The sequence below is a fragment of the Clinocottus analis genome, unplaced genomic scaffold (genome assembly GCF_023055335.1).
Source record: "Clinocottus analis isolate CAN_PGR_092001 unplaced genomic scaffold, fCliAna1.0.p SCAF_81, whole genome shotgun sequence".
In the NCBI taxonomy this organism is placed as follows: Eukaryota; Metazoa; Chordata; class Actinopteri; order Perciformes; family Cottidae; genus Clinocottus; species Clinocottus analis.
The window spans coordinates 32,501-50,684 of NW_027176242.1; the positions used below are offsets into that span (position 1 = coordinate 32,501).

General features: G+C 47.3%; 1 protein-coding gene and 1 long non-coding RNA gene across 2 annotated transcripts in view; one reads left to right on the plus strand and one right to left on the minus strand.

The window, feature by feature from the left end:
- LOC137780680 (uncharacterized) overlaps positions 1–2,285 on the minus strand; it is a 7,128-nt gene extending 4,843 nt beyond the window's left edge. Inside the window, exon 1 of the long non-coding RNA XR_011077157.1 lies at positions 2,177–2,285. This is a non-coding gene — a long non-coding RNA (uncharacterized lncRNA). The remainder of the gene's footprint in view (positions 1–2,176) is intronic.
- Positions 2,286–5,254: 2,969 nt separating this feature from the next.
- Positions 5,255–9,044, plus strand: LOC137780682 (cortexin-2-like). Its single transcript, XM_068568849.1, has 2 exons — positions 5,255–5,418; positions 8,773–9,044. The coding sequence occupies exon 2, from the start codon at positions 8,781–8,783 to the stop codon at positions 9,042–9,044; it is 264 nt and encodes an 87-aa protein (XP_068424950.1). The 5' UTR covers positions 5,255–5,418; positions 8,773–8,780.
- Positions 9,045–18,184: the final 9,140 nt, after the last annotated feature.

Consider the following 18,184-nt stretch of genomic DNA (forward strand, 5'->3'; position numbering starts at 1 on the left):
TCTTCTTCTTCTCCTTCTTTTTCATCTTCTTCATCTTCTTCATCTTCTTCTTCTTCATCTTCTCCTTCTTCTTCTTCTTCTTCATCTTCTTCTTCTCCTTCTTTTTCATCTTCTTCATCTTCTTCATCTTCTTCTTCTTCTTCTTGTCTTTATCTGCAACATCAGGACATTTTAGAAAACATGTTTAATAACTTGATTTCTTCTCTTCTTTTTTTTTTACAGAAATACCAATTATTCCGTAGAATAAAAGTATTTTTGTAATAAGTTGATTTGTTTTATAGAAAGACGTTTGTGAAGAATTGAAGAATGAAAAACATTTTAGAAAATGTAAAAAAAGATTTTTAAAAATACGTTTTTATAAATTGAAGAAATCTTTTGGGGTAAAAGTGTTTTTATTTTTTGTTTTTGTTTCATTTAATTTTGGGCTATTTTTCCCAAAAATATCTTTTGTGTTTTGTGTTAGTGAAGTGTGTGTGTGTGTGTTAGTGAGGTGTGTGTGTGTGTGTGTGTGTGTGTGTGTGTGTGTGTGTGTTAGTGAGGTGTGTGTGTGTGTGTGTGTGTGTGTGTGTGTGTGTGTGTGTGTGTGTGTGTGTGTGTGTGTGTGTGTTAGTGAGGTGTGTGTGTGTGTGTGTGTGTGTGTGTGTGTGTGTTAGTGAGGTGTGTGTGTGTGTGTGTGTGTGTGTGTGTGTGTGTGTGTGTGTGTGTGTGTTAGTGAGGTGTGTGTGTGTGTGTGTGTGTGTGTGTGTGTGTGTGTGTTAGTGAGGTGTGTGTGTGTGTGTGTGTGTGTGTGTGTGTGTGTGTGTGTGTGTGTGTGTGTGTGTGTGTGTGTGTGTACTTTTTGTATTCAAAGACAATCGGACATCTGAGAGTTTCAACATCTAAAACATGTTTTCTGTCGGGTGAGAAAGTGAAATAAGAGCTGAAAGATTCTTACTTTGATAAAACAAACTTCACACAGAATATCTAGATGTGTGTGTGTGTGTGTGTGTGTGTGTGTGTGTGTGTGTGTGTGTGTGTGTGTGTGTGTGTTAGAACACACCTGAGCTGACAGTGGACTGTATGAAGCGTCTACTTGTGTGTTTTGATGTTGCCGCTTTGAAGCTTCTTTTAGGTTAAAAACGATCAGAGGAGTTTCTGTTCAGACAGGAAGTGATGAAGAGTGAAGCATCCGCTCTCCTGACCACCAGGGGGCGACTCCTCTGGTTGTATAGAAGTCTATGCTTCATGTGTTAAAGCTGCATTCTCTCTCCTGACCACCAGGGGGCGACTCCTCTGGTTGTATAGAAGTCTATGCTTCATGTGTTAAAGCTGCATTCTCTCTCCTGACCACCAGGGGGCGACTCCTCTGGTTGTATAGAAGTCTATGCTTCATGTGTTACAGCTGCATTCTCTCTCCTGACCACCAGGGGGCGACTCCTCTGGTTGTATAGAAGTCTATGCTTCATGTGTTACAGCTGCATTCTCTCTCCTGACCACCAGGGGGCGACTCCTCTGGTTGTATAGAAGTCTATGCTTCATGTGTTACAGCTGCATTCTCTCTCCTGACCACCAGGGGGCGACTCCTCTGGTTGTATAGAAGTCTATGCTTCATGTGTTACAGCTGCATTCTCTCTCCTGACCACCAGGGGGCGACTCTTCTGGTTGTATAGAAGTCTATGCTTCATGTGTTACAGCTGCATTCTCTCTCCTGACCACCAGGGGGCGACTCTTCTGGTTGTATAGAAGTCTATGCTTCATGTGTTGAAGCTTCTCTCTCCACCATGTTTGTAGTGTAAAAACAGAACAAAGCAGGAAGAAGATTTCATCCTGTCGCTGTAAAATTCATGTTTTTATTAATAATTCAGAAGATTTTTTTTGTGTCGTTTCCAAAATTCATGACCAAAGTTTTTCTTTGGAAAAAGCTTTTAGAGGTTAAAAGTCAGTGTTCCACCAACCGCTTGTCACCTATGTCCTTATTTAAAACACACACACACACACACACACACACACACACACACACACACACACACCTTTAGAGCAGATTAAATTGATCTCCCTCAGGGAACAAAACATGAGTCACTGTTATTCATGAGAGCTCCTGTGATCTGTGTGTGTGTGTGTGTGTGTGTGTGTGTGTGTGTGTGTGTGTGTGTGTGTGTGTGTGTGTGTGTGTGTGTAGCAACCTGACACCACTGACCTGAACCTGCATCATGTTTGTCATAAATAAACCATAAAAATATAAAAGTTGTTTCCTGCTCGGCAGCTTCAGGCTCCTCGCTGTTGCTAAGCAACATGTACACACTGTTGTTGACAATGAGGCCACCAGGTGGTGGTCTGCAGGTGGTGGTCTGCAGGTGGTGGTCTCCAGGTGGTGGCCTCCAGGTGGTGGTCTGCAGGTGGTGGCCTCCAGGTGGTGGCCTCCAGGTGGTGGTCTGCAGGTGGTGGTCTGCAGGTGGTGGTCTGCAGGTGGTGGTCTGCAGGTGGTGGTCTCCAGGTGGTGGTCTGCAGGTGGTGGTCTCCAGGTGGTGGCCTTCAGGTGGTGGTCTCCAGGTGGTGGTCTGCAGGTGGTGGTCTCCAGGTGGTGGCCTTCAGGTGGTGGCCTCCAGGTGGTGGTCTGCAGGTGGTGGTCTGCAGGTGGTGGTCTGCAGGTGGTGGCCTGCAGGTGGTGGTCTGCAGGTGGTGGTCTGCAGGTGCTGGTCTCCAGGTGGTGGTCTGCAGGTGGTGGTCTCCAGGTGGTGGTCTGCAGGTGGTGGTCTCCAGGTGGTGGCCTCCAGGTGGTGGTCTCCAGGTGGTGGCCTTCAGGTGGTGGCCTCCAGGTGGTGGTCTCCAGGTGGTGGTCTCCAGGTGGTGGCCTGCAGGTGGTGGTCTGCACGTGGTGGCCTGCAGGTGGTGGTCTGCAGGTGGTGGTCTCCAGGTGGTGGCCTCCAGGTGGTGGTCTCCAGGTGGTGGTCTGCAGGTGGTGGTCTCCAGGTGGTGATCTCCAGGTGGTGGCCTCCAGGTGGTGGTCTCCAGGTGGTGGCCTTCAGGTGGTGGTCTGCAGGTGGTGGCCTCCAGGTGGTGGTCTCCAGGTGGTGGCCTTCAGGTGGTGGCCTTCAGGTGGTGGTCTGCAGGTGGTGGTCTGCAGGTGGTGGTCTCCAGGTGGTGGCCTCCAGGTGGTGGTCTCCAGGTGGTGGTCTGCAGGTGGTGGTCTCCAGGTGGTGGCCTGCAGGTGGTGGCCTGCAGGTGGTGGCCTGCAGGTGGACTTTGTGGAGTAAAACATGAAGATCTGATTATCGTCTGGATGTGGAACATAAACCACGCCTGCTGTTGGATTTCCCTTCCTCTTCTTCCTCTTCCTCATCTTCCTCCTCTGACAGCAGCTCATCACAGCTTCCTGTCAGTCATCAGAGAGAGGCGTGGTCGTGGGCCCTCACAGGGGCTTCTGGGTAACGCGGTCCAGAGAGGCGAGGAGACGGCAGAGCCATGAGTGTGTGTCATGCTGGTTCTCGTGCACGCGGTCCGTCCAGTCCAGGCTTTTGTTTCCAGACCCACAACCCGCTCGCTGCTCTCGAGCCCTCCGGACCGGAGCTGACGGGGACGTCCGCTGTCTCCGGGCGGCTGGACTTTCACTCCCGTCCATGAGCGAGGCCTCGAGCGCCTGCATGAGCCACCAGGACCCTCCGTCTGCAGCCAGAGAGCTGCTCTGAGCAGAGGAAGGGCCACAGCGCCCCCCAGTGGCTCCACTGAGCAGAGGAAGGGCCACAGCGCCCCCCAGTGGCTCCACTGAGCAGAGGAAGGGCCACAGCGCCCCCAGTGGCTCCACTGAGCAGAGGAAGGGCCACAGCGCCCCCCAGTGGCTCCACTGAGCAGAGGAAGGGCCACAGCGCCCCCAGTGGCTCCACTGAGCAGAGGAAGGGCCACAGCGCCCCCAGTGGCTCCACTGAGCAGAGGAAGGGCCACAGCGCCCCCCAGTGGCTCCACTGAGCAGAGGAAGGGCCACAGCGCCCCCCAGTGGCTCCACTGAGCTGCATGGCTCGTCCTCACAGACCCAACTGAGTCAGCATTTCAACATCCAGTTGGACTTTCAGGGACACCATGTGACTCTTCATCATCATGTGGCTCTTCATCATCATGTCACTCTTCATCATCATGTGACTCTTCATCATCCTCCTCCTCTATGGGACCTCACTCCCTCGTTACAGTGGAGTCAGAGCGGAGTCCCTACACTGTGAGCGTGACCTGAGCTGACGTGACCTCTGAGTCTGAGAGGTCAAACATCTCGGCCGCTTTAACAGAAGATTGAAAGTGTGTTTGAGTTATAACATCGATATTTACACGATGTGTGTTTGTTCCAGTCACACGGAGGTAAAAGAGTCCTGAGTATACACACACACACACACACACACACACACACACACACGCTTCAGTATCTGTTTGTCCACCAGAGGGCAGGAAGGAGTTTGTTTTTACATGAAAAGTCTCAAATCACAAGAATGAACTCAATCAGACGCGTTGAAGTGAAAGTTAATGTCTAAGAGAACTTCAATACAACACTTTACATGTAACACACACACACACACACACACACACACACACACACACACAGTCTCCATCATCACCTTCGTCTCCCAATAAGCTCTGGTCCATCGCTATAGCAACTGGTTGCCACGAGCAACGACACACAGCCAGCATCGTTGTTGTTGAAGCAGGAAAGAGAGAGAGAGAGAGAGAGAGAGAGAGAGAGAGAGAGAGAGAGAGAGAGAGAGACAGAGAGAGAGAGAGAGAGAGAGAGAGAGAGACAGAGAGAGAGAGAGAGAGAGAGAGAGAGAGAGACAGAGAGAGAGAGAGAGAGAGAGAGAGACAGAGAGAGACAGAGAGAGAGAGAGACAGAGAGAGAGAGAGAGAGAGAGAGAGAGAGAGAGACAGAGAGAGAGAGAGAGAGAGAGAGAGAGACAGAGAGAGAGAGAGAGAGAGAGAGAGAGAGAGAGAGACAGAGAGAGAGAGAGAGACAGAGAGAGAGAGAGAGAGAGAGAGAGAGAGAGAGACAGAGAGACAGAGAGAGACAGAGAGAGACAGAGAGAGAGAGAGAGAGAGAGAGAGAGACAGAGACAGAGAGAGAGACAGAGACAGAGAGAGAGAGAGAGACAGAGAGAGAGACAGACAGAGAGAGACAGAGAGAGAGAGAGAGAGAGAGAGAGAGAGCGAGAGAGAGAGAGAGAGAGAGAGAGAGAGAGAGAGAGAGAGAGACAGAGAGAGAGAGAGCAGCAGCAGCAGAGGAAGAAATATAGAAATACAAATGAAATGAAAAGCTTCCAATCGGACGGCTGAAGACTCCGGAGAGGAAACAGAAGAAGAGAACTAGTTCACCACCCAGACCACCACCCAGACCACCACCCAGACCACCACCCAGACCACCACCCAGACCACCACCCAGACCACCACCCAGACCGTCGCTGAGAGGTGAGTCCCAACTTCTCTTCTAATGTCAGTGTGTTTGTTTCACCTGAATCCTGGTCGGACTCCTCGGGTCCAATTACCACAAAGACACTGAAGACAACCACAAAGACACTGAAGACAACCACAAAGACACTGAAGACAACCACAAAGACACTAAAGACAACCACAAAGACACTGAAGACAACCACAAAGACACTGAAGACAACCACAAAGACACTAAAGACAACCACAAAGACACTAAAGACAACCACAAAGACACTGAAGACAACCACAAAGACACTGAAGACAACCACAAAGACACTAAAGACAACCACAAAGACACTGAAGACAACCACAAAGACACTGAAGACAACCACAAAGACACTGAAGACAACCACAAAGACACACATGACTGAAATGAGTCGCCACACAAACATCTCACCATCATCAGTTTGTGTTTTTATTGGCGGGTTGTGAGCTGGAAGGACGAGGTCACTTCCTGCTGCACATGTCGGGCGCTCGAGACCTCCAGGACCTCTGGCGTGTGGTCCGGTCACTATGCTAAGCTAAGCTAACCATGTCCTGCTCGATATCCACCTCCTGTCTCACTGCTGGAAAGGAAGAGAAGACGAATGTTCCTGGGAAGCAATTTTTCTGGGTTCAGGTCGTGTCCGCCGGTTTTGATCCCGATCAGACTTAGTCCTGTTCAGACCTGGTCCTGGTCCTGATCCTGGTCCTGGACCTGGTCCTGGACCTGGACCTGGACCTGGCTCCAGTGTTGGTGGTGTCACAGGAGGAAGGAGCATGTTCATATTGCTTCACACCTCCAGGAGGTGGAGAGACGGCAGCGTCTGCACGCGCTCAGTAGGAACCTGACGAGCTGTCAGAGTATTAATATCCACAACTTATATTTAGATTGTTACAGTAAGAAACACGTGCAGGCAGACACACAAAGACGTCCATCTGACACACACACAACTGCTGCGTGTGTGTGTGTGTGTGTGTGTGTGTGCGTGTGTGTGTGTGTGTGTGTGTGTGTGCGTGTGTGTGTGTGTGTGTGTGTGTGTGTGTGCGTGTGTGTGTGCGTGTGTGTGTGTTATGAACGCGTTCATCAATAATCTACAACAACACATGAAGTGATGAAACTCTGCAGTTCTTTCACTTTAAATTCTTAAAGTATAATTTGAATTTGACATCACACTTCAGTTTCTGGCGGCCGCCATCTTGGTTTCTGGCAGCCGCCATCTTGGTTTCTGGCAGTTGCCATGGTTACCGTAGGCATCTTGATTTCTTAAGGACTCATAAACAGAATCGTGAACATTTCTGTCTTTGTAAATTCAATTATTAATCTGCAATTTTCAGCGTCTCACACACACACACACACACACACACACACACACACACACACACACACACACACACACAATTACAGTGTCAGAAACCACTCCCTGACCCTGGTCTCATGTGGGTCAGCGGGAGGCTCTTTAACCACTGAAACCAGCAGCTGGGTTCGGCCCCCAGCGAGCTGGGTGCCCACCTGACAGCCCTGGATGTCCCCGACACCACCGCTCTGGCCGCACAACACACAAACACAACAAACCACACAGGACCAACGGACCGGCCATCCTTCACCTGACAGGGACACGCCACAGAAGTCAAGACAAACCACCGTGTCTCAAACAAAACCATGTCCCAGCAGCAAAACAGCCTCGACCAATCAAAATGGGACGAGCCCCACCTGTCAGGAACCAGGCGGTGTGGCCCTGACAACAGGAGGGAACACGCGGGAGAAGTTAGCGGCTTAACAACAAGTAGGATTTATTTACTTGTAAACAAAAGACAAACCAGACACCCAGCGAGAGCGACCGGGCCACAGGGCCTCGTAAGGGAGGGGCCACCGACCGGCCCAGGTGTGCCCACGCTCCTGACGACCGGCCCAGGTGTGCCCACGTTCCTGATGACCGGCCCAGGTGTGCCCACGTTCCTGACGACCAGCCCAGGTGTGCCCACGCTCCTGACGACCAGCCCAGGTGTGCCCACGCTCCTGACGACCAGCCCAGGTGTGCCCACGCTCTTGACGACCAGCCCAGGTGTGCCCACGCTCCTGACGACCGGCCCAGGTGTGCCCACGCTCCTGACGACCGGCCCAGGTGTGCCCACGTTCCTGACGACCGGCCCAGGTGTGCCCACGCTCCTGACGACCAGCCCAGGTGTGCCCACGCTCCTGACGACCAGCCCAGGTGTGCCCACGCTCTTGACGACCAGCCCAGGTGTGCCCACGCTCCTGACGACCGGCCCAGGTGTGCCCACGCTCCTGACGACCGGCCCAGGTGTGCCCACGCTCCTGACGACCGGCCCAGGTGTGCCCACGCTCCTGACGACCGGCCCAGGTGTGCCCACGTTCCTGACGACCGGCCCAGGTGTGCCCACGCTCCTGACGACCGGCCCAGGTGTGCCCACGCTCCTAACGACCAGCCCAGGTGTGCCCACGCTCTTGACGACCAGCCCAGGTGTGCCCACGCTCCTGACGACCAGCCCAGGTGTGCCCACGCTCTTGACGACCAGCCCAGGTGTGCCCACGCTCCTGACGACCGGCCCAGGTGTGCCCACGCTCCTGACGACCGGCCCAGGTGTGCCCACGCTCCTGACGACCGGCCCAGGTGTGCCCACGTTCCTGACGACCGGCCCAGGTGTGCCCACGCTCCTGACGACCAGCCCAGGTGTGCCCACGCTCCTGACGACCAGCCCAGGTGTGCCCACGCTCTTGACGACCAGCCCAGGTGTGCCCACGCTCCTGACGACCAGCTCTGCCCCGCCCACCTGCACACACAGAGGGCCGTCACAACAGACACACACACAGACACACACACAGGGTGAAATATGTTTGATGGTAACAAGGGGTTAATGACGGTCAGTAGTTATGTAACCTAAAGATGATGATGATGATGATGATGATGATGATGATGATGATGATGATGATGATGATGATGATGGAGCATCATTTTATTACACACACAGCTCTGCAGGGACGTGGATGAGCAGCGCTGAGCTACAATCTGCTGGACAGATGACTCGTGTGTGTGCACTCCAAATATTAGGCAGTATATATATATATATGTATATATATATATATATATATATATATATATATTTATGTATATATATATATGTGTATATATATATACATACATATATATGTATATATATATACATATATATGTATATATATACACATATATATACATATATATATATATGTATATATATATATATATATATATATATATATATATATATATATATATATATATATATACATATATATGTATAGAACAATAGATTCATGTTTGAGGTCTCTCCATTTGTTTTCCTCTTCAGAATCCAACATGGCCGACGACCTCTACAGCAGCACCTTCTCTGCTTCAGAATCAGACTCCTCCTCTTCCTCCTCTTCCTCCTCCTCCGTCTCCGCCCCCTTCCTCTCGGTGGAGCAGCAGGCGGCCTTCATCTTCGTCCTCATCCTCTTCGTGTTCCTGGGCCTGCTGATCGTGCGCTGCTTCCGCATCCTGCTGGACCCGTACCGCAGCATGGCGGCCTCCAGCTGGACGGACTACATGGAGAAGGACACCTTCGACTACCGGATCTCCTGACAGGCGGCCTGAGGGGCGGGGCCTGAGGGGCGGGGCCTGAGGGGCGGGGCCTGAGGGGCGGGGCCTGAGGGGCGGGGCCCGAGGGGGCAGCAGCCTGAGGGGCGGGGCCTGAGGGGGCAGCAGCCTGAGGGGCGGGGCCTGAGGGGGCGGGGCCTGAGAGGGTGACAGCCTGAGGAAAAGAAAGGACGCTCAGCGCTTCACATCCTGTTTGGATCCCAAGACGTTTCTTCTGCTGACTGAAGTTTACATGATTCTGTTGTTTTTGTGGGGACACACTGATGTTGAAACAGCAGCATTGTGGGGACACACTGATGTTGAAACAGCAGCATTGTGGGGACACACTGATGTTGAAACAGCAGCATTGTGGGGACACACTGATGTTGAAACAGCAGCATTGTGGGGACACACTGATGTTGAAACAGCAGCATTGTGGGGACACACTGATGTTGAAACAGCAGCATTGTGGGGACACACTGATGTTGAAACAGCAGCATTGTGGGGACACACTGATGTTGAAACAGCAGCATTGTGGGGACACACTGATGTTGAAACAGCAGCATTGTGGGGACACTGTGTGTGGTTCTGACACCACGTTGTGTACCGTTTCAGAGAGGAACATACTGGTGTTTCTTTTTGAACTTTGTCTGAGCGCTGCATGGACGTGGCAGCCCTTCAGCCACACACATCTCGTATCCGGTGGGTTCACATGAGCTTCTTTGGGAAAATGCATTCCATAAACTATTAGATTGTTTATATTAAGTTTGTAGGAAAAACAAAAAGAAGAAAAGTCTAAATTATTTAATTGTTGACACTAAACAATACATTTTACTTTCACATCAACTTTTCAATTTGTGAAATAATTAAACTCACTATTAGTTCAAATATGTATTTAAATAATAAAAATCATTCTATATCGTATAAAATCACAACATCACTTTTGACCTCTTTGAGCTTCCGTACTGTCATTGAAGTCCTCGCTTCACGTCGCACAGTCACATGTCATCACAGACGTTTGTTGTTTTCATTCTTTGGTTTTAACTTCAGATTTTCTCAGAACAAACAAACTGCTTCAGGCTCAGGTTTGTGTTTCAGTGAGTCTGAGACGAAGGTCTTTAATCCTGCTGTCTGCCTTGCAGCCTCCTCCTCTTCCTCTCCTCCTCTTCCTCCTCTTCCTCCTCTTCCTCCTCGCCTTACACTAAGCCTGTTTATGTGGGATCAGGAGTTCCAGCAGTTTTTCCCTTTGAGAGAGTTTTCTTTGCTGAACTTCTTTCCTTCTTGCTGCCGTTTGTTTTCCTTGAAGAGAAAACTCTCCGTGATGCTGATGAGAGCTGCTCCGCCTCAGAGGATGTGAGAGGCTCCAGAGGAAAGAGTCAAGACTCTCGCTTGTTTTCATGGTTTTATTTTGAAGGGGGATCTTCCCTGAAAGTACTTCCTGTTGAATACTCGTCCATCTCTTGTTTTAAATATTTTTTCTTTGTTGACAAAAACACAGAAAACACCATAAAAACAGCTGCACTAGTTTTTATTTTAAACAAGTGTCACAAAAACAGACTTTAGCGCAAAGTGTTTATTTTATTTTTTGGGGTTCATAGTGAATTTTGTTTTTTGAAAACATAAAACATGTCTGATATTTTTTTGTCTTCATGCTTTCATGTTGTATTTTATCAATGCAAAGGTTTTAGTTTTGATAAATAATTTTACTTGGTGCCGATCAAATTTTTTATTTTGTTATATTTTTATATATTTTTGTATATTTTTGTATTTTTGGTCTCTGCATTCAAAAACAAAACAAACATAACAAGAAAAGCAAATTTACTTCTCAATGAAAGACACTTACCTGTCAATCAAAGTCAAATCACTAAAAATCCTTTGATTTGAAAATCACAATGATTCATGGTTTTCAAAATAAAATATTGAAATGCTGTGCTTTTGTGCATGCATGATTTTCAAAGTAAAGTGTTCTTAATACTTTGAATTTTAAAACACCAGATCAAATATGAAAAATTAACAAAATATGAAAGCTGTAATTAAAATATTGCAGTGGTTTTAAAACACATTACGGACTCATTTCCTGTCACGATTGTGAATTAAGTTAAATTCTTTCCGACCACGTTGTGTCGTCTGCAGGTTGTGCGGTCGCAGCTCCTCCATGTTTTCTAAAAGTTGTCGTGTCAAAACTGAAATGTCGATTTCTCTTCCTGCCTTTTGTTTGAGCTCTTTTTATGAAGAAATAAAACTTCCTCCTGTGCCAAACTTTATTTTGAAAGTGTACTTTCTGGCGTAGTGAACAGAAACAACGTTCCCATCGCGTAAGAACCTCATAGGATGAAACGATTGTTCCAGGTACACAATACTGCAGGAGAATGAGTTGGGAAAGAAACTAAAGACTTCATTGCAAATATGATTCATTCATTTTTTGCAATTTCTTTTTGCAGAAAATCATATGAAATAATACAAGTATTATAACTAATTTGGGGTTCATATGACTACTGGAACCAGCTGTACTACATCTAGTGTGTACTACATCTAGTGTGTACTACATCTAGTGTGTACTACATCTAGTGTGTACTACAGATGGTGTGTACTACATCTAGTGTGTACTTCATCTAGTGTGTACTACAGATGGTGTGTACTACATCTGGTGTGTACTACATCTAGTGTGTACTTCATCTAGTGTGTACTACAGATGGTGTGTACTACATCTAGTGTGTACTACATCTAGTGTGTACTACATCTAGTGTGTACTACATCTAGTGTGTACTACAGATGGTGTGTACTACATCTAGTGTGTACTACATCTAGTGTGTACTACATCTAGTGTGTACTACATCTAGTGTGTACTACATCTAGTGTGTACTTCATCTAGTGTGTACTACAGATGGTGTGTACTACATCTAGTGTGTACTACATCTAGTGTGTACTACATCTAGTGTGTACTACATCTAGTGTGTACTACATCTAGTGTGTACTACAGATGGTGTGTACTACATCTAGTGTGTACTACATCTAGTGTGTACTACATCTAGTGTGTACTACATCTGGTGTGTACTACATCTAGTGTGTACTACAGATGGTGTGTACTACATCTAGTGTGTACTACATCTAGTGTGTACTACATCTAGTGTGTACTACAGATGGTGTGTACTACATCTAGTGTGTACTACAGATGGTGTGTACTACATCTGGTGTGTACTACATCTAGTGTGTACTACATCTGGTGTGTACTACATCTGGTGTGTACTACATCTAGTGTGTACTACATCTAGTGTGTACTACATCTAGTGTGTACTACAGATGGTGTGTACTACAGATGGTGTGTACTACATCTAGTGTGTACTACATCTAGTGTGTACTACATCTAGTGTGTACTACAGATGGTGTGTACTACATCTAGTGTGTACTACATCTAGTGTGTACTACATCTAGTGTGTACTACATCTAGTGTGTACTTCAGAGTGTTTCTGGTCCTTTCAGTTTCTTGTGCAGGTTGAAACATCAGGTTCAACCTTTTGAAAGGAAGATTATTCGACCGTAAGCTTCAAACTGTCTGTGTGAGCAGACGGATGGTGGTAATCCTAACTTTAGTCTGTATTTCCATAATCTGCGTGCGTCGTGTGAGTCATGGCATATGAAGGCTGACAGACGGGCGGTGGAGGAAACACAGCGAGCTGCTTCTCGTTCTGAAGGAGTTTCATTCCCCGCATGCTGAACGTTCCCTACGAGGGAAACGAGTTCTTTGTGGAAACAATTCTTTTACTTCTGGTGGAAACACAACTTCAGCAAAGATCCGTCCTCTTCTGGTTTGTCGGGGTTGGAGATGCTTTTTCATCTCTTCCTTGAAACCTTTATTTCTTCTGTCCTTTCTTTCCTCAAGTCACAGGTCAGAGGTCATGCCCTTCAATTGCTTTCAATTTCAACAGAAATTGAATAATTTCCTGGATAATTAGATCATATTTAGACATCCGCCTCGACCAACTGTCTTCACCAGCTTCTACTTTTAAACTTCTACCTGTTTCCTGAAGCCATGAAGAGGTTTTGCCCTTCAGTGAGTACCTCTACTAGATACTATCAGTGTCTTTACTCACAAGTACCACAATGTTTCATAGTACTACCTTCAGTGAGTACCTCTACTAGATACTATCAGTGTCTTTACTCACAAGTACCACAATGTTTCATAGTACTACCTTCAGTGAGTACCTCTACTAGATACTATCAGTGTCTTTACTCACAAGTACCACAATGTTTCATAGTACTACCTTCAGTGAGTACCTCTACTAGATACTATCAGTGTCTTTACTCACAAGTACCACAATGTTTCATAGTACTACCTTCAGTGAGTACCTCTACTAGATACTATCAGTGTCTTTACTCACAAGTACCACAATGTTTCATAGTACTACCTTCAGTGAGTACCTCTACTAGATACTATCAGTGTCTTTACTCACAAGTACCACAATGTTTCATAGTACTACCTTCAGTGAGTACCTCTACTAGATACTATCAGTGTCTTTACTCACAAGTACCACAATGTTTCATAGTACTACCTTCAGTGAGTACCTCTACTAGATACTATCAGTGTCTTTACTCACAAGTACCACAATGTTTCACAGTACTACCTTCAGTGAGTACCTCTACTAGATACTATCAGTGTCTTTACTCACAAGTACCACAATGTTTCATAGTACTACCTTCAGTGAGTACCTCTACTAGATACTATCAGTGTCTTTACTCACAAGTACCACAATGTTTCACAGTACTACCTTCAGTGAGTACCTCTACTAGATACTATCAGTGTCTTTACTCACAAGTACCACAATGTTTCATAGTACTACCTTCAGTGAGTACCTCTACTAGATACTATCAGTGTCTTTACTCACAAGTACCACAATGTTTCATAGTACTACCTTCAGTGAGTACCTCTACTAGATACTATCAGTGTCTTTACTCACAAGTACCACAATGTTTCACAGTACTACCTTCAGTGAGTACCTCTACTAGATACTATCAGTGTCTTTTCTAGCATGTAGCCTTCATTGCTTGTTCTAAACCACAATTATTCACACAACACACTCAATAAGTTCAACATGAGTCTGACCTATGAACCTGCTGTCACGTCTCTTTTCCACCAATCAGAATTTAGCAGCTCAACCTCGTTCTCTTCCAGGCCGAGTTGACTTCTTGCCGGTCATTGAATGTCACATCATGTTTGTCTGATCGATCTGAGCTAACATTCATGTACATTAGAGCTCATTTTGCTGCTGGCTGTGTGCAAAGACACCTTTTCTTCAACAAATGCTCCTCTGGTCTCCAGGTTGCCGTGTCGGAGAAGCTCCCTCATGGTCCATCAACGTGTCTTTATTGAAGTTGAGGGCAGGTCGTTGGAGCCCAGCTGCCTGTGTGGGGTCAGGGTGAGCTGCTGCTCAGAGTTGTCTCAGTGGGGTCACTGAGGTCGTAGCGTGCCATGTGACAGTGACCTCGTGCTGTGCTGCTCTGTGTGCTCATTGTGTTTTGTCTGCGTCGGTGGACGAGGACAATTTAACAAATCAGAAAATAATTGGCTTGATACATCAAGCCAGCAATGACTTTATGAAGTTCTACACCCGACCTGACGCCCTTTGACCCTGCAGGGGCATGCTGGCAAACAAACTGTCCTTATTCTGGGCGTAGGCTTCCTGTTATGTAAACACTGGAAAGCATCGTGTTAAAAGGCTGACCGGCTTCAGTGAGCCTCACTCATCTTCACCTGTGTGACCAGCAGCTTTCACCTGAGATCCCTGTTCTTCTTCACAGCTGGAGCATCATGAATCTGTGGCTCAGCAGCTGTTTCCTGCTGGCGGGGCTGTTTCTGAGCAGCTGGGCTCTGACGCCTGAAGAATGCCGGCCTTTGATCGAGCCTTTGCCTCTGACGCCCTCCATGGTACGTCTTCACCTGTCTGGTCGCTCTGTGAGGCGTCAGCACTGAAGCAGAGTTCAGCTGGTGGGGACGTTCTCCCTCCGCTGAGGCCTTTAGCGTTAGCATTACGGCTCTGAAAGATAGATGGCACAAGAACACTTCAACCATGGGACTGTTTCCTGTCCAGGTAGTGAGCGAATGTGTTATATTTAACATATAATATATATATATGTATATATATATATGTATATATATATATATATATATATATATATATATATATATATATATATATATATATATATATATATATATATATAATATTTATAAGACAAACAGGTCAGCAGTCGGCATGTGAAGTGAGTTGAAGTGTAAATCCACAGAAGGGTCGAGTCCGTCAGAACGTGTGTTTCAATGTGTTTCATCAACGTTGTCAAAGACGTCGTTCTCCTCTGCTGGAAGGCTTTGTGTCCTGTTCAGCTAAACAGGTCCAAATTTATTCATTTGAAAAAAGACTTAATATGAATATTAGTCCAATATTCGACCCATTATTGAATGTTTGTGTCTGCTGTCACTGACTGACTTCCTGTGTGTGCAGATGTCCGGCAGGTCAAACTTCCTCTACGGTTACACTGACAATGAATTATACAACAACTTTCTGAAGAACATCAACAGCTACACGCTTGACTTCATCCCCTCATCATTCAACCCCAAAGCTTTTGATTTGACTACGGAGAGCAAGCTGTGAGTTGTCAGCAGTTTAACTTCTACAAATACACAACAAAATCAATTCTGTCCATTATAGATAATCACAACACACATTACAAATGTCTAGACCTGTTTTCTCCACCGTGAGGACTCGCTGAACCTTCAAAGGCACCGCTCAGCGTTCAGCCGGACGAGTTTGAAGCCGACGTGGATGATGAGTTATGGAACAGCTGTTAGAACCTGAAGCTCTCCTCTCGTCTCTTCTCAGGAACCAGACCTGCGTGTCTTTGAACACCAGCGGAACCATTGAAGACAATACTCTGGTGATGAAATGTGAGTTGATCCAACAGCGTGCTGGAGGTGCTACGTGGTGCTTCTGTTAGTCAGAGAGCGCAGCCGCAGAGATCATGTTTATGATTATTAAAAGCTGCAGATTCATCACACACATCCACCCGCTGACCTCAGATGTCTGAAGAGTTTCAACTCTTCGAGATTCAGGAATAAAGTGGAGTCTAAAATGATCTTGTCTTCATGAAGACGCCTGTAGACCTGCATTCTGCGATGGCCGTCATACTTGTAGTGTCTGTAGGTCCAGACTGAGATATCTCAGCAGCTGTTGGATGGAACATTTATCCGTACAGAGCAGACGTCTTCCTGACGAGTGCTTCTCAGACCTTTACTGTAGCGCCACCCGGAGGCTCATGCAGGTGTTTCAACTCCTTCTCCTCTCGTTCCATCAGCAGGTGATCATGTTAATGAGACCTGCTGATGGTTCATCAGGTGATCATCAGGTTCTTCAGTTGTTTTCTCCTGCGTGAGTGCAGCCGGGCGGCGAGGCCGTGTCGCTTTCAACTTTCCTCCTCAGGGATTAAAACACCTCAGGGATCATCTGGCCTCCGCTGGATTATACCAAACACTAAATCAGCTTCTGGAGATTTTATCAGATGAACCTTCGTAGATTTTCAGTGCAGAAGATAAACAGACGCTTTCTGTCCTCAGTCCCCAACTTCACATCGCGATACCAGATGCTGCCGAGCTGTGAAGGCTGCCTGCTCTACAGCTTCCAACGCACCGTCAGGAACACGGGCCAGATGTTCCAGAGGATGGGACTCAACGTGAACGCTCCTGCAGAGGAGGTCAGCTACCGTGGACTTTATCTGATGGGTGAGAAGGAACCAGACTGATGGATGAATATGAAGGAAATGCAATTCAGAAGTAAAAACATTCATCCTGTTTGTTGCATGTCTCCAGCCAGAGGAAGGAGCGTGACGCACTGCGACCTGCAGCGCTTCAGGGAGCAGGCGAGCTGCCTCGGGTTCCCCGGAGAACCGAACTTCATCTACGACCCCAAGAACGGTGCTCCACCTTCTGCCGTCTGAGGGAAGTCTGACAGGAAGATGTGTGACGACAGGCGGCTGACTTCCTGTTTCTCTCTCTGCAGATTTCTGTGCTGAAGGCGACGGGCGTCAGATATACGAAAAGTATGAATGACCTTCAAGATGTTCATGAATATTTCAAACTGAAACTAAAGACGTGACTGAAAACATTGACCGTGTGACTGGTTTTCATTCCTGATCCGATGAAGTGTTGATGAGGTCGTCCTCACTGTGGAGCTTCTCCCAGCGAGGACTCACAACTCAGCCGACACACAAACACAACACTTCAGATCATTCAATGCCACTTCCACCTCCATCAGCACATCGTCATCTCTGATGTCACCGCGTTCTGGGACGAGAACGCAGCGGAACCGAGCGCAGCGGAACCGAGCGCAGCGGAACCGAGCGCAGCGGAACCGAGCGCAGCGGAACCGAGCGCAGCGGAACCGAACGCAGCGGAACCGAGCGCAGCTTCACGTCCATGTCTTCACCGAGAAAATAAAGAACTTCAACATTTAAACACGGCTGATGTTTGAGGATCCGCTCTGTGTACTCTGTGTACTCTGTGTGTACTCTGTGTACTCTGTGTACTATGTGTGTACTCTGTGTACTCTGTGTACTATGTGTGTACTCTGTGTACTCTGTGTACTCTGTGTACTCTGTGTACTATGTGTGTACTCTGTGTACTCTGTGTGTACTCTGTGTGTACTCTGTGTACTCTGTGTACTCTGTGTGTACTCTGTGTACTCTGTGTGTACTCTGTGTGTACTCTGTGTACTCTGTGTGTACTCTGTGTACTATGTGTGTACTCTGTGTGTACTCTGTGTACTTTGTGTGTGTACTGTGGATTTACTGCAGAAGGTTACAGATCTTCACTACAAACCTGGACATCATCTCACCAGCAGGTGGCAGCAGACGCCTGAGCAGCGATGGAGTATTAAACTTTATGCTTCAAGAGTTGACAACAGTATCCTCCTCAGTGTGTGTGTGTGTGTGTGTGTGTGTGTGTGTGTGTGTGTGTGTGTGTGTGTGTGTGTGTGTGTGTGTGTGTGGTGAAGGCCAAAGTCTATTCTACTAATCAGTGAATGATTATTACATAAAGCCCACAGTGTCCTTATTAGTCCTAAATCCAGACCTGGAGTCCCTTTGGACCTGCAGGGGCG